Genomic DNA, 15,655 nt, shown 5'->3' with positions numbered 1-15,655 from the left:
AATATGCGACCCTTCGTTCTATGGCAGCAATGTTGTCTTCAGCATATCAATTCTACAGTGGATCTTTTGAATTGGTTCAAATAGGGAATAGATGTAGATTCCAAGAGCACACTATCAGTTTGAGATCACAAAATGACTCATCCCGACACAAGTACAGGTCCCCGCCAAGAGGAACACACTCAATCTCAATTGTTTACAAATCATACATATGTAAAAGGAAAAATAATACAGTGCATAACAGATATGATTTACAAGGGAAAAAATATCATCTCCCAAAACTAACTATACATTTGACTGTTTCCCTCCCAGGCAGGGCCAGGACAAAACCAATTAATCTGAAGACAGAAAGCAAGTTGGAAAACAGATATAGGGAAAAGGGACACAGTATGTACCTCCCTACCCACTATGGGAGGTCAGGAACTCCACCCAGAGATACTAGTAAAACATAAGCAGGTAAAGTCCATACAATGACAAAACACCTATATAAAGTTTGATAAGAAAACATTTACTTCATACATGTCGTGTTGATCAAAATGATCAGCGACTATCGAAACCTTAAACCCAAGACTTATAAAAATCATTTTTTTTAAATGTTTTGTTTTTGGTCCGCATGATAGGGGGTCAATTAATGATAAGGTCAAAATTAGATAAATTAAAAACAAAAACAAACAAACAAACAAAACAAAAAAAACTCAAGAAAAAGTAAATCAGTTGATCACTTGACCCATTTGCAAAAGAACCTGATTCAAGTCTATGTGTAATCCACACTTCTCCCTTAGTCCAATATTACTATACAGAAGGTAACAAGAAATTGTACTTTTCAAGCTCAAACTATTGAATCCTGAGAGTGCCCTCCAGTCCCGTGTACCTGTAGCGCTGAGAGGCTGCTTTTCATTGGTCATTTCTAAATAAATGAATTAAAGACAGCATTGTTTCAGTACAAACTAATGTAAACATTCAAGACAGTAATAAAAAACTAATAAAATTCGTTCACATTGCATTGCAAAATGCGATTTATTCCATTGCCATGAGTTTATGATTCATTCATTTTTGTCTTTCATTTAAGATAAGTCAATATATACTCCATCAAACATTTTCAATACAAAGGATAAAATCTCATCACCATAGACAAAGCAAAACTTTGAATTTCCGTTTTGGTCCAAATTGTACTGTTGGCTGATGTCATAGATGAAATTAAGCAAAAGAGAAAGGACATTGTTTACATTTTGGTAAAAGATAACTACAGGATGAAACCACGTGACATTATTAAATCATTTTCATCTTCAGTTGGATACATCTTAAATTATACTTTGCTAAATCAAATCAAGCATTTTATATTTTCACGAAAGATTTATTTTTTCTTGGTTTTTACAAAGCTAAAAGCATTTAGTAATTTGAGGAACTTTACAAACAAATATGTTTTTCTTGAGCAGAAAATTGATCAGTTAATAAAACTTTTCAAATCATTTGTTGATCGTTTAAAAGCGATTGAAACTCAGACAATACTCCATGGAATCCAACTAGTGAAGGTCAATATTAAACAGAAACTATAAATATTTCTAGGGATGGTCACCAAACCTGTCGGACATCACAAAACCTCTTAGAATCTTACTGGAAAAGAACATTTTATGGCTCTGGACCACTGAACACAAAGAAGTCGTGCAGAAAATAAAAATGCTAATCACTATTAGTCCAACTCTGAGACTGAGACATTTGAACCCAGAAAAAATGTAATTATCACCACGGAATCAGTTAAAATATGATGAGGCACTATACTATAGATAAAAAATAAATAAAATAAAATTCCCTTTATTCCTCCCATAGGGGAAATTTGTCTCTAGGGTCTATACCAAGGGAAGACTGGAATAACCCAAGCGTCAGTCACAGTGCAGTGCCGCAAACTGAGCTAGGACGAGGTGACTTGCTGAAGGCCACACAGCACAGCGGCGGGTGATCGAACTCGGTACCTTTCGGACATGAAGCAAAGACTGTACCGCTGAGCCACGTTGCCACTTGATTTTGTATAAATTCTGTATAATCATTATCAATATTATCAACCCCCCCCCCCCCCCCCCCCCCGAAACACACATACACACACACACACACAAACAAACATGCAGAAACATACACATGAACACAATAACCATCTCCCTTCATCCAATTTTAAAACATAAACTTCCAGCAATTTCTTAATGTAATTGATTGCTGGTACTCTGCATATGACAAGCATTCAATCCAGGTGGTAAAAAGGAACGTTGGTTATTACTCTTACAATTCCAGGTATTGCTATTTTTCTTACTTTACACTTGTAATACACTTTAAAGCCTGCTCTTTCTCAAAGACTTATTATGATTTTGAGAAATTTATATGTACTAAAATTTACAGAATTCAACATTATTTGTACAAAATCTTGGATCATTTCAAGAACAGACATGATTCAAAATAGTTGAGAGAGTAAAATTTATGATGGACCTGCATTTGTTGTAACCTAAAATATTTTTTTTATAAAACAAACTTGCAAACAAAAATCACGAAGGTTTGGAATCTTCACAACTTGAAGTTTTCTTTTTTCTCTGTTTTACAGGCATTTCTTTCAAAGGGTCAAACGGCGTATTCTCTGGCAAGTAGGTGTTTTTCGTAATTCGTAACTCTGTAAATGATAAATAAAAATGATACAATTAAAAGTCTTAAAAAGTAAATAAGTAAAAGAATAAATGTTTAACACTCACCTCTGGGCACAACATTTTTTGAATTTGATTTAGTTCCAAGTTCCAGACATCAAAAATACAAGGACAGCTGTGCCACTCTATTATTGTATGTTGTACAGCCCAGTTTCAGCTCACAATTTCTTACTTTATGATTGAAAGGGAAACATCTTAGAAATAATAATATATATCAATAGGAATCGTAAATTAGTAAAAATCTCTTGATATTCCTTTGAAAAGGTTGTAAACCAAATGTCTAAAAGGATTGATACAGTCCCCTACAGATAATCACAACTCAGTTAATCGTAACTTTCGTTTAATCACAACTGATCCCAAGAAATGAAATTAATTCTATATAAAAGTCACTGGTTACTTGCAATAAATTTTCGACAACAAAAAGTAGCAAATTCAAGAACTCAATCAAACAAAATCTCGTGATTAAATTTCATCATGGATGAAATCATGACAGGTTGAAGGATTGAGAATGGGCAGAGTTTAATGCTACAGTAATGTGTCACCACTCTATTAGTCACAAAAGAGGGCGGGGCATTGCAGTATGGGTTTATGAGGTCATCTGTGATCATTAGATAGTAGACGAGAAGGCCAGGCATAGTCTAGACAACAAGAAGATAATGACAGTTATACGGAGAGGCTGAGGAATATCCTTTGTTTTGGGATTAACAACTGTGCATTGTGACCAATGGGTTTGGTGAGAGCTTATTTTATTGTCTTTCATCACGGCTAATCTCTTTCACTGTTACAAATGTTGAGAACAAAACAGTGAAAATTAAATCAATTCTGAATATGATGTCGGCTTGCATCAAAGCTGCTTTTGCTTCTCAAATCTATTTAGGGCTGCCATATGGTTTTTGTTAGTTTCAATCAAATTGCTCACTCTGTGATGGACTAATAACAATGTTTACAACAACTGGTTTGAGTTAACCATCCATGGTATGAAACTGATCAGTGGTCAAATCAAAATTGTTATAATAACTTACAAGCGGTGTGAAAACAGTCCCCATCATTTTATCTGAAATCGACCAAAGATACCGCAGCCATAAACGTCCCAAGCCCATGTAAACTCAGAGGGAAAATGTTGCAATAGTGGACAGGAAACTCAACTTCGATTAATCGCAACATTTTCGCTGATCCCAATTTGTTGCGATAATCCAGAATGGAATGTAAAAGCAAATTTGGACCAGCAATATATGATGACAACTCAAAATACACTTTTTTTCTTTAGTACATATATCACCCTTATAGTGCTCAATAGATAATATAATCCATTGAATTTCAGTTTTACTTCTTGAGACTGTGCAACATCAGGAGAATCAAATAAAAGTTGTTTTTTTTAAATCTTTCGATTACAGTTATAATAAGCTCACATTCTGTCCTGAGTGTAAAAATGATAACTGGCTCAATTTTGAACTGTTGATTTTTGGCCAGAGTGTAAAAAAAATTCCTCAAATTCTGTAAACTCTAAACAAAGCCGCATCCTTGAGGATTGTGTTCACTTAATTTGGAATAAAAAATATTGTTATTAAATCTCTGTAGAAATTGTGAAGATTTAATTCTTACCATAAGTTTCATCATCAGCATCTTTCTGCTGAAGTTGGACCACTGTTGATCTCAAAAGATAAGCAACATCATTTGCCAAAATTAAATTCTGGTAAAAAAAAAACAAAACAATTATAAAGTGCAAGGATCTGATTAAAAAAGAAGATCATTGATATAAAAGTTGCATAGTCAATGATACGATCACCGGCTTCAGGCAGCCCTTACCGTTTTCTAATAGTCAATGATCAAGTGATTGCCTGATCATCAGTTGATATTGTGCTAAAATAATCTTTACGTTTTACTTTTTACTCTAATCTGATGATGTGTGAAACATAAATTTGAAATACATAGATTATCTCCACTAAACTGAAATTGTGAAAAGAAAAAGAAAATCTCACAAATGTTCTTTTTGCATCGATAAATCACTTATCATAGGAATAGCCCCACCACACATCCGGAGGGAAGCTCAAGCCCAAATACAAAAATACAAACAGGAAATGGACCAGAGACACCCCCTTCATGACCACAATTGCCCCAAAAGCAGGCTCAAATCAAGAAAAAGCTTCCTCACAGTAGAGAGCCTTCACCCAGACCACTCAGCATTCTTCCGCCTGGACAAATGGGTAGAATGGGACAAGACAGCAAACGATGTCCTCCAGCCCCCAACAGAAAAGCTCCCAGCAGGCACAGACCTCAAGAGAAAAGAATGGGTGGCGCTGAACAGAGCTAGAGCAAAGGTGGGAAACACCGCCACCAACCTCTTTAAATGGAAAATCTCACCGGGCACTGAATGCCAATGCGGTCACCCCAGACAGACCATGGACCACATCCTGTCCGAATGCTCGCTGGGACCTCACTGCACCAATGCTGACCTGAGGGAATGCAACCAGACTGCCCGGGACTGGCTGACTCACTGGCGCGACAAGATATGATGATGATAGGATAAAAATACATGTCTCTTGCAGAAAGGATTGACATAATAAATTTCAACGTGTCTTTTTTTAGTTCTCGCATGGCATAACATTGAAGGCTTTTTTTATGTTGATATAAAACTCAACAGTTGGCAGTTGTACCAAATTTATTATTTAAACTACGTAGTTAAGGTGTGCAATGTACTTGAAATTTTTTAAAAAATTACTTTTAAATGAAATTTAATAACAGAGCAGTAATTCTTGTCAACTATAAACAAATGTCAGTGAAGTGAAAAAAAAAAAACTTCTAACAATTCCTTCTTTTACATTGTTTATCAATTATAAGTCTTTATCTGCATTATTGTCAACAACGGACATACTTTTTTGTTTGTAAAGTTAATGTTTGAACAATGTTGACACAATAAACAACTATTAAAAATATTCCAACTAAATTATTTTTAGAGATATTAGGCCTCGATATACCAAGATATGGAAATTGAAAATTAGCATTAATCAAGACTCCCAGAAAATCTATGCAAAAAAAAACAATCATTTTTACTGGCATGATTTATTAAAAAATCAAACTAGGTCCTTGAATTAAACATAGCATGAATCGTGAATCCTTTACTACCATAACCACTACAAAAGGCAAACAATCAAGCAAAGGGATGATATATTTATAAATTCATTGATATATTTCATAACAAGGAGTGAGGACCTCTTGAGATTAGATTTTACCTCTTCAATTTTGGAATCATCTGTTTCATGAAGTTTTTCTCTAAACTGTGAATTTATCTGCTGACGTACCTCTGAAAAATAAACAATTAAAACAGAAAAACTAGATACAATGGATAATGCCTCAACTCAAGATTACATTGCAGGAAAAAGTGCTGGTAAAAATATTTTCAAAATAAAAATTGAACAGGCATGAATTAAAAGAATAAATTAGAATCATGATGTCCATAGGGCCAATATTAATCTTGGTTTCTGGAGCTTTAAGCATACAATGACAACTGCTTGCTACCATTTGTATAGGATGTTAGTCTATTGCAAAGTACGTTCCACTAGATATAACAGACTTAACTAGGCAATCACCACAGAAGTGGACAAAAGGATCTGAAAAAAAACTCACTCAAACAGGGATTGATCATGATATAATAATAATAATAATAATAATAATAATAATAATAATAATAATAATAATAATAATAATAATAATAATAATGATAATAATAATAATATAATAATAATAATAATAATAATAATAATAATAATAATAATAATAATAATAATAATAATAATAATAATAATAATTTTTAAAAAATGATAATGATAATAATAACAATAATAATAATAAATATAATAATAATAATAATAATAATAATAATAATAATAATAATAATAATAATAATAATAATAATAATAATAATATAATAATAATAATAATAAATAGCAATCATTATAGCACTTTACCCCGTCTAAACAGACACAAAGTGCTTTACATTGACATCAACTGATATAAACAAACAGATCATTAACTCACTCAACCCTAACACCGACTATATCCGTTGTGTACCCGTGTTACTTTTACCCCATGTCTATTTATTACATTTTTATGAGACAAATTATAGGCGTCGTATCAAAGCTATTTTTTTTTTAGTTTTCACATGTTAATGATAGTTGAATAAAATCATCTAAGTACATACTCACTTTTACTACATTTTTTTCCAATTTTGAAAAGTAGCAAAATCCCTAGGGTTGAGTGAGTTAATTGATTAAATTTGGAATAAGTGGATTTTTAGTAGTGTTTTAAAAATTTGAAGGAATGAGAACGACCTAAGGAATGCTGGTTGGGCATTCCACCATTGAAAGGTGGCAAATTGAAACAACTGAATGCCAACCCTTTAAAGTAATTTTGGTTTTACCAACTTGAGCTCTCTTCTTTTTTTTTTCTTTAATAGTACAGTGGGAGAATTTTTTTTTTTTAATATTTTTTTTTAAATTATTGGTAGAATACAGATTAGAGCTCTTAACATTTTGAGAGCTTGTTATTGCTATACAGAATGGCACAAATATATTGACAATGCTTATATCAACATCAAGCTTATATCGACATTGAGCCAAAGTCCGGCTTTTACAAAAAAGTCATTAAAGATTTAATTTATTCTGCACATTTGGCTAGAACACTATTTTATCAGCATTTTGATTTTACCAATCAAATCAATTAATGGTCAGTGAGGAACAAAAAAATGAGAGAAAAAAAAGAGACACTATTGTCCTATGATATCAGGCTGTGAAAAAGAATTTTAAAAAGTCATTAAAGATTTAATTTATTCTGCACATTTGGCTAGAACACTATTTTATCAGCATTTTGATTTTACCAATCAAATCAATTAATGGTCAGTGAGGAACAAAAAAAATGAGAGAAAAAAAAGAGACACTATTGTCCTATGATATCAGGCTGTGAAAAAGAATAAAAACGAAATCCTCCCCCCCCCCCCCCCCCCCATCTATAAGTGCCACAATGTTCAGAACCAAGGAAACCTATTTAAAAAATAAGTGACATCTTTCCAATTGAGACAAGCCAGTTAATGTGAGTATGTCAAAAATAATCAAAATGTTGAAATCAATGGAATTTTCCATTGACACAATCATTGCTGGCATGACATGAAAGTCTGTTTTGGGTAAAGAAGATGAAGAAACTGTCTTAAGCTATCTTAGACATCATCACAAGAGTTTACAAGCTGACTTTTGGCATACAGAAACAGACCACATCAATAACTTCTTCAAATCCAGTGGCTAAATACCAACAATGACCTCATCTCCTTCAATATCAGCTTTTTAAAAGGCCCATATAATCCTGATTGATATCAGCATGAAGCCTTGTACTTGACATTTGTTCCCCCCCCCCCCCCCCGTTTTTTTTCTGCTTCTGCATTTCAACATATTACCAGATTCCTGCCAATGTCAATATGCAGTACAGAGCAGATATATCGACATCATGCTTATATCACCATGAAAGTCCCGTTTTTTTTTTTAATTTAACATTAGAAAATAAAGATCCCCTAAATCGACATAAATTTTACCTCAAGACAGCTATATGGACATTGCAAACCATTGATACCTGCAATAATTTGTCTAAAAAAAAATAAAAGAATACAATTTATATACGGTCAATATAACCCGTGCTGAAGTAAAACACAACAGCCAATGAAAATACAGAGATATCCCGTTGTGATGTAAATTAACAGTCATACAAAACGTGAGATTATTGTCCAATGACATCCCGTTCATTGATCAGAACAGTGATGTCAGCAGTCAAGTCTAGCCCAGGCCGAACTAGAACTTCTCTGTACTGATACCAGTAATGGGAATTCCCAATCTCAATATTACTTGGCTTTCAACAAATAGGCTAACGAGAAATGCTCCCCACACCATCCACTACATATGAGACTGTAAGCTGCCCAACCAGTCCCGGTGTGGAACCGAGACTGAGAGGTTGGCACTGGAACAGACCTCTTAACCTCCCCCCCCCCCCCCCAAATTACCAAGAAAAACAAAAACAAAACTCTTTCTCAACTTCTTTTATATGCAGTGCTGATGCCCAGATTCTTGGTCTCGACATTATAGACAAGGTCAATGGTTAAGTTTTAGAAAATGTCTGTCATTATTGCCGATGTGGTGTCAGGTGAGAATAGTGCACCAATAAGACCAGTTTCTGGCCATCACACCATAGTAGCTTGCAAGACCGTCCACTTTTTTTACAAAGCAATTTCATGAGGGTGCTTCCTTATTCTATATCCTTGTTAGTGCTGAGGACAGGATTAAAATTATTCTTGGCCTCGAGACAGACCACAATAACAGACTTTTAAAGTCAAATAAAGTGAACCATCATAAATTTCAAAATCGGTCCTTTTAAAGGCCACCAAATCATCAAGATTGACCTCCCTTGTTAATATCTCAGATTTTCTCATTTGTTTCCCTTTCATTTTATAAAATGACTGATATATCGACAGCACGCTTACATCAACATTTTACCACAGTCCCAACAATGTCAATATATCCGTCCTCCACTGAATGTATTCTGCACTGTAAATAGCACTAAGACAATAATGACAACATTTGCAAATGCTTTCAGTTTATCTTATTTATTTTTTTGTTTGGTCATCTTTTGGTTGATACAATTCACGATAAATTCAATGACCCAATCAAAAACAAGCTTTAATCATTAACATAAACCCTATGAACGAATAAAGCAAAGATTCCTTCTTTTTTAAAAAAACCATTTGACCGGAGACACATCTGTTTTTAAATCTTACCATTCAAGGCTCTTACATCTCCTGCAAATACTTCTTTCCTTGCACGATGAAGACTCTTAAAGGCAGCAAGCACCTGAAATTTAAATACATATATGCATAGCTTTAAGTCATAATTAATCAGCAGTATATGGCCATCACATTTAAAAAGTAATTTTTTGATCAACAAATTTACATAAATGTCAGCATTTTCACTTACTCTAATGAAGAATGTTAACACCCATATAATATATAACACTGTCAACAAATGGAAAAGCTTCACATATGTACACTTGTTATGAAACTGAACAACATGTTTTATAACGTTCAACTACAGTCTTGAATATACATTAATAAGGCTTTTCAGATATAAAAGAGACTAATTGTCTGAAGATACTTGCCTTGAATTTGCCAAAGATTCTATGGTTATGAATAGTGTATTCAATCCAATCCTAAAAACCACTGCTCTGCCTTACTTCCGCAGATCAGTACAAATATTGAACCCAACAGCCTTAAAATCGTCTATATAAAATAAATTAAGGAATGTACAAGTACAAGGTGATAGTGTACTCACATTGTATATTATATATAATATGCTGCTTTGAGGTCTGTGGTATGACACTCACCTTTGGACTACTGGTAAATCTTCTGTTCGAGCTCAGTTCTGGGCAGTGCAAAGTAAAGTTGAGTCCTAGGAAAAGGCTTTTTACTCAGATTCTATCACCTTTCTCACCCTACTCAAGTGTAAAATAAGCACCTGCCCATAACAGCATTGTCTATGATTCGTCCTACATGTTACACATTTCTGTCAGCTTCAGACACCTTGTAAAAGCTTTGAGCATGTTAAGTGGTTATTACACTATATAAAATCTCAATCATTAAAAAAAAAATAACCAGAAAAATAAAGATGCAAAACGTTATTTTCCAATCATATTACCTTTGATCGATGAGACATGTTGTCTTCAATTCAAAATGCCATGAACTGAAGAGAAACAAAAACAACAATATGTGAGAGGGTTGTCTTGCAGAGAGAGCCTTTTTTTCTCTTTCTCTCTCTCTCTCTCTCTGGTAATATATATGCTAGCTACATTAATTACATCAAGTCAAAGTTTTATCCCTCATGCCCTAAACTCATCCCAGAAAAATCCTTACTCAAATGCCAGAGACCGTTTTAAGCCAGTGTGGAAATCCAAGTGACCACTGGAAATGCAACAGTTCCTGGTCACAAAATCCGTCAGTTCTTCTTCTTCTTTATCGGGTTAAGGCAACCATCGCCATCATGTTGACAATTAATGCTGCTCTGTACTATAAATTAGGTAGACGGATAAGACGTTTTTGAAAGCTTTTATGTCACTCTGGACACACCAATGATAATCCACTACCACTCTGGATTATTTGCAAACTTTTTTAATGCTCCCTTTTACTTCTTCGTGACAAAGGCAAATAGGAGCACAGTTTTCAGACTTTAAACTAACATAACTTTTCTTCTGATTTTAATAAAAGAATTTAAAAAATTGGTGTCAATGAAGTCGTGTTGAAAAGCGTTTTATATTGATAAATATTTAATTAAGATCAAATCAATTTGAACTTTTTAACAAAGTGACTACTAAAAACCCTTTCCCTGGATTCCTTGATTAATTAACTACCCAGATTCTAACCCCACTACTCCTCATCCCCCGACCCCCTTTTTTTTTCGGTAAGTTACAGGAAAAGCTACAAAAATTTGACAAGAAAACAAAAAAAAACAAAAAAACAAAACAATTATTTCTATTTCAGACTGAAGGAAAGTTGAAACGTTCAAAATCTCAATTCTCAGTCACACAAAATGTTTCAATCATCCCTCATTTTTTTCTCCTTCTCAAACTAATACACTTATTCAACTTCAAGCCATTCAACAACACGCCATTTTGAACAGAAAATAATGTTGTCTTCAGTGAGGGGACAAAAACTCAGAGTGGTTATTCAGAGTCGACTCTGGATAACTGTAGGCAGTTATTCAGAGTCGACTCTGGATAACTGTAGATGGTTATTCAGAGTCGACCCTGGATAACCATGTGTACAGATATTTAGAGCCGAGTAGCCTATCGAATTATCGAGTTGAGTTCTTGCGAGATGAGTTTCTTTCAATTTGATACCAGTTTACTACGGTTATTTTGTGACTTTGGCAATTTTAGTGCCAAATTCTTAAAACTTGGCGATTTTTCAACTTCAGTCGCTTATAAATAAGAATCTTTAATCAATTGCAAAACATATTCCATCAACAAAGCAAATTTAAATTAGCTTACAAACAACCATTTCTTAAATCGATCAGCCTAACTTATTATCTCTCTATTATTACCAAATGATATCTATAAACATAATATGAAGATAGAAGGGTGGCTGAGAGAGAGAGAGAGAGAGAGAGAGAGAGAGAGAGAGAGAGAGAGAGAGAGAGAGAGAGAGAGAGAGAGAGAGAGAGAGAGAGAGAGAGAGAATTAATGAATTGATTTTTTTTTTTTTTTAATTGTTTTATAATTAGACACAAGTTGTAATGAATTCTATTAACAAATTCAGAACAATCAAACAAAAACAAAACAAAACTTAAAAAGGAAGAAAAAAAAAAAGACACGTTTATAAACCTAAAAAATCGTCAAATGAATGTATTATCATGTTACAGCTAAAAAGTACACAAATATTTACATCCATTTGCTCCATCCCCTTCCCTTTCGATCATCTTCTCATTCATGGCCACCATGTGTCTTGTGCTGCCTTTGACATTTGGCGCCAGCGTGTCTAGACTAACGTCATAAATAAAGGGGTGTCACCAAAATTCATGCAACTGAGCAGAGGTGTCAAAAAATGATAGAAGGCATATTATTGTTTCCCCCCCCCCCCCCCTCCCCTGAACTACCACTGAGCAGAAAATGTTTGACATGACAAAAAACAACGGAACATTTATGAACAAATCCTAGAATCCCAGAAATCCGCGGAAGATTATCATCACTGGTCCCCACTATATTTTTTTAGATATTTCTTTTTTTTTTTTTTTTTTTTTTTCAAAATCTCGACAATTTGCAAAGAATTGCAAATTTTGCGGCCGCAATGCAAATCACCGATGCAAAAAACTGCCATGACAGAAGAGACAAGAAAATACGAAAAAGTAAAACGATTTTTTCCCGTAGGGTTAAACAGAGGTGGGAGAGAAGAAAAAAAAACAAACAGAAAAACCGTGTGGTTGCAAACTGGAAGTTCATCACTCATAACTGTCTACAGTTATTCAGAGTGGACTCCCCGACTCTGAATAACTGTAGACAGTTATTCAGAGTCAACTGTCTACAGTTATTCAGAGTGGACTCCCCGACTCTGAATAACCGTAGACAGTTATTCAGAGTCGACTCTGAATAACCGGAGAAAGTTATTCAGAGTCGGGAGAGCTTCTACTACTGCGAATAGTGATTACGCTGTGGAATCACTATTCACAGTACAACTAGGTACTTTGGTAAACGTCCATTTGGCACTCCAGTAGTGAGCTGATTGTTTTTGAAATCCAAATGGTGGTTACTACCGAAATGCAACAGTTTCAGTCCGTCAGTAAATAACAAAGGCAAATAGAAGACCATTTTTCAGCCTTTAAACTAACATAACTTTTCTTCTGCTAAATTGATTTTCATAATTTTGGTGTCATTAGAATCGTGTTTGAAAAGCACTTTATATTGTAGTGGATATAGAGGTTTCATTGAGCCCAATCCAATTTGAATTTTTTTACCAAAGTACTTTGTGCTACTGCGAATAATAAGCACTTCGTTCTTTTATAGAAGACAAATGCATATTCAAATCTAAACCGCTATTGACGGTAGGCAATGTCTTTTTTTTCTAAATTTATGGTGGACAACTTAAAGGTGTTAATGTTAAATGTCGATTCCACCTCTTTAACTTTTCGGATTCCTTAACTTTTTTAGTTTTAGTAGAGAGATGAGACGGCGATGGAGACTGGGACTGGAGGACTCACCACTAATAGACCACTCTCATTCTGGATTATTTGCAAACTTTTAAAACGATCTCTTTTACTTCTTTGCCTGCATGGGAGTGTCAAAAACAAACATGCACTACTCAGCCAGAAACCGTGGATTTCCAACAGTTGTGTTTCAGGGTTTCCAGATTATTTTTCAACAAAATGCCAGGGGAAGACTCAAAAAATGCCAAAACATTCAAAAAAATGCCAAAGTCTGTTGACTCCCACCCCCACTAAGAAAACTACTCACTTTTGATAGACAATTTACTATCATATCCTGGTGGCTTGCGTGTTTTATCTTCTTTTTTTTTCTTTTTTTTTTTTTTTGAATTATACTAAATTTCCTGTTGGGGTAATTTTTTACTTACTGACTACTAAGTGGAGTGCTAAACCACTACACCACGGTTGGATTTTAAGAATGAAAAGAAATACATTAACATGAAAGGTAAATACGTAAAGGAGTGAAATCATTGGATGCTGTAAAATCAGACCACCCTAACGAACAGAGTTAAAAGTTAACAGGCGACCATGACGCAAATATACACGAGTTTTGCAGGAGATTCCCAGAAAACTTACGAGGATACTTGTCGAGGGCTGAATTTGAGTGAATATCTGAGGGAGGCAGGGCTAGTTCAGGGTGTGAGTTTTAATAGCAAAGTTTTCCGATGTGAAGAGATTTGTTTTTACGCGTTTAGAAAGGTGTCATTTGAAGTATAATATACAAGAAAAGAAAATGCCAAATGAAAATGCCAAATGCCAAATGATTTTTCTAATGCCAAACGGTTTTCAAAAATGCCAGATTTTTGGAATCTGGCATTTAAAATGCCAAACTGGCAACCCTGTTGTGTTTCTGTTGACTGTTGACATTGGAACAAATGAAAGTAAAAGTAAAAGCGGAAATGCCATTTATTGCAATTTCGCAGATATTATTTATTGATATTTTGAGAGCAACAATAACCGAAATGTAATTAAATTAATGTTTATGATAAATCCTATAAGGTCTGAATTATCTGATGTGGTTTATTTTAAAAAATAATAATATGGAGCGTCTTATATGCTTCAAATTTGTCTCTCGGCTTCCATTCCGGTCATGTGATCACTAATGTTTTCCATAACAACAAAATGGCGTTTCTTACTTTATGGGTTATCTTGTGATGGCATCACTTGGTATAAGAGAAAGATCGACACTGTTTGAATAGCATGGTCGGCTAACCCTGGTGACACTTTACATTCTTTATCTTCGATTCTTAACTGTGTTTTTTTTCTTCACAGTTTTAACGCTCAAACTAATTATTTCATTTAGAAAGCAGACTATCTATGTGTAATTTAAAAAATGAATAGAGAATAAAAGTAAAAGACTCTAGATAGATAATTGTATCCCTGTGACTCCTCTTTTGTTTTACTTTTTTTTATTGATAACAGCATTAGTGATCTCATAAGAGAGTAAAGGATCTGTGCTGCAACCTAACCAAAGAAGTACAGTACAAGTACAGTCACAGTGTCTCACGAATCGTGACACGATAATCAATAATCAGAAATTTATTTAGATTTGTTGGATTTCAGTAGCTTGCTCCAGTTTATATGTCCAATAGATGTTGGGTTGTAGAGGGCATAGACAGCGTCTTGTGAGAATTATAAATAATATATATAGCCTATATATATATATATATATATATATATATATATATATATATGTGTGTGTGTGTGTGTGTGTGTGTGTGTGTGTATATACTGTGTTTTTTTTTTCTTCACAGTTTTACCGCTCAAACTAATTATTTCATTTAGAAAGCAGACTATCTATGTGTAATTTAAAAAATGAATAGAGAATAAAAGTAAAAGACTCTAGATAGATAATTGTATCCCTGTGACTCCTCTTTTGTTTTACTTTTTTTTTATTGATAACAGCATTAGTGATCTCATAAGATAGTAAAGGATCTGTGCTGAAGAAGTACAGTACAAGTACAGTCACAGTGTCTCACGAATCGTGACACGATAATCAATAATCAGAAATTTATTTAGATTTGTTGGATTTCAGTAGCTTGCTCCAGTTTATATGTCCAATAGATGTTGGGTTGTAGAGGGCATAGACAGCGTCTTGTGAGAATTATAAATAATATATATAGCCTACATATATATATATATATATATATATATATATATATATATATATATATGTGTGTGTGTGTGTGTGTGTGT

General features: G+C 33.9%; 2 protein-coding genes across 3 annotated transcripts in view; one reads left to right on the top strand and one right to left on the bottom strand.

Moving 5' to 3' along the window:
* Positions 1-985: 985 nt before the first annotated feature.
* On the bottom strand, positions 986-13,597 carry LOC144970334 (complex III assembly factor LYRM7-like). 2 transcript variants are annotated; one of them, XM_078909860.1, is made up of 6 exons: positions 13,457-13,597; positions 10,406-10,450; positions 9,493-9,565; positions 5,912-5,982; positions 4,284-4,371; positions 986-2,650 (listed from the first exon to the last, which is right to left on the bottom strand). In XM_078909860.1, the coding sequence occupies exons 2-6, from the start codon at positions 10,421-10,423 to the stop codon at positions 2,529-2,531; spliced, it is 372 nt and encodes a 123-aa protein (XP_078765986.1). In that variant the 5' UTR covers positions 10,424-10,450; positions 13,457-13,597; the 3' UTR covers positions 986-2,528. The 2 variants fall into 2 exon arrangements, with proteins under 2 accessions (XP_078765986.1, XP_078765985.1); XM_078909859.1 differs by lacking the exons at positions 5,912-5,982; positions 9,493-9,565; positions 10,406-10,450; positions 13,457-13,597 and adding an exon at positions 5,043-5,337 and having other exon boundaries at positions 2,391-2,650.
* Positions 13,598-14,571: 974 nt separating this feature from the next.
* LOC144971733 (transmembrane protein 232-like) overlaps positions 14,572-15,655 on the top strand; it is a 23,514-nt gene continuing 22,430 nt past the window's right edge. The window contains exon 1 of the mRNA XM_078912807.1: positions 14,572-14,676. The gene's annotated coding sequence lies outside the window, so the exon portion shown is untranslated. The remainder of the gene's footprint in view (positions 14,677-15,655) is intronic.

Source organism: Berghia stephanieae, chromosome 4 (genome assembly GCF_034508935.2).
Source record: "Berghia stephanieae isolate SIO BIC M18660-M18661 chromosome 4, UCSD_Bste_1.3, whole genome shotgun sequence".
Classification (NCBI taxonomy): Eukaryota; Metazoa; Mollusca; class Gastropoda; order Nudibranchia; family Aeolidiidae; genus Berghia; species Berghia stephanieae.
Note: the sequence above shows the minus strand (reverse complement) of the source record. Positions and strands in the feature narration are given on the sequence as shown.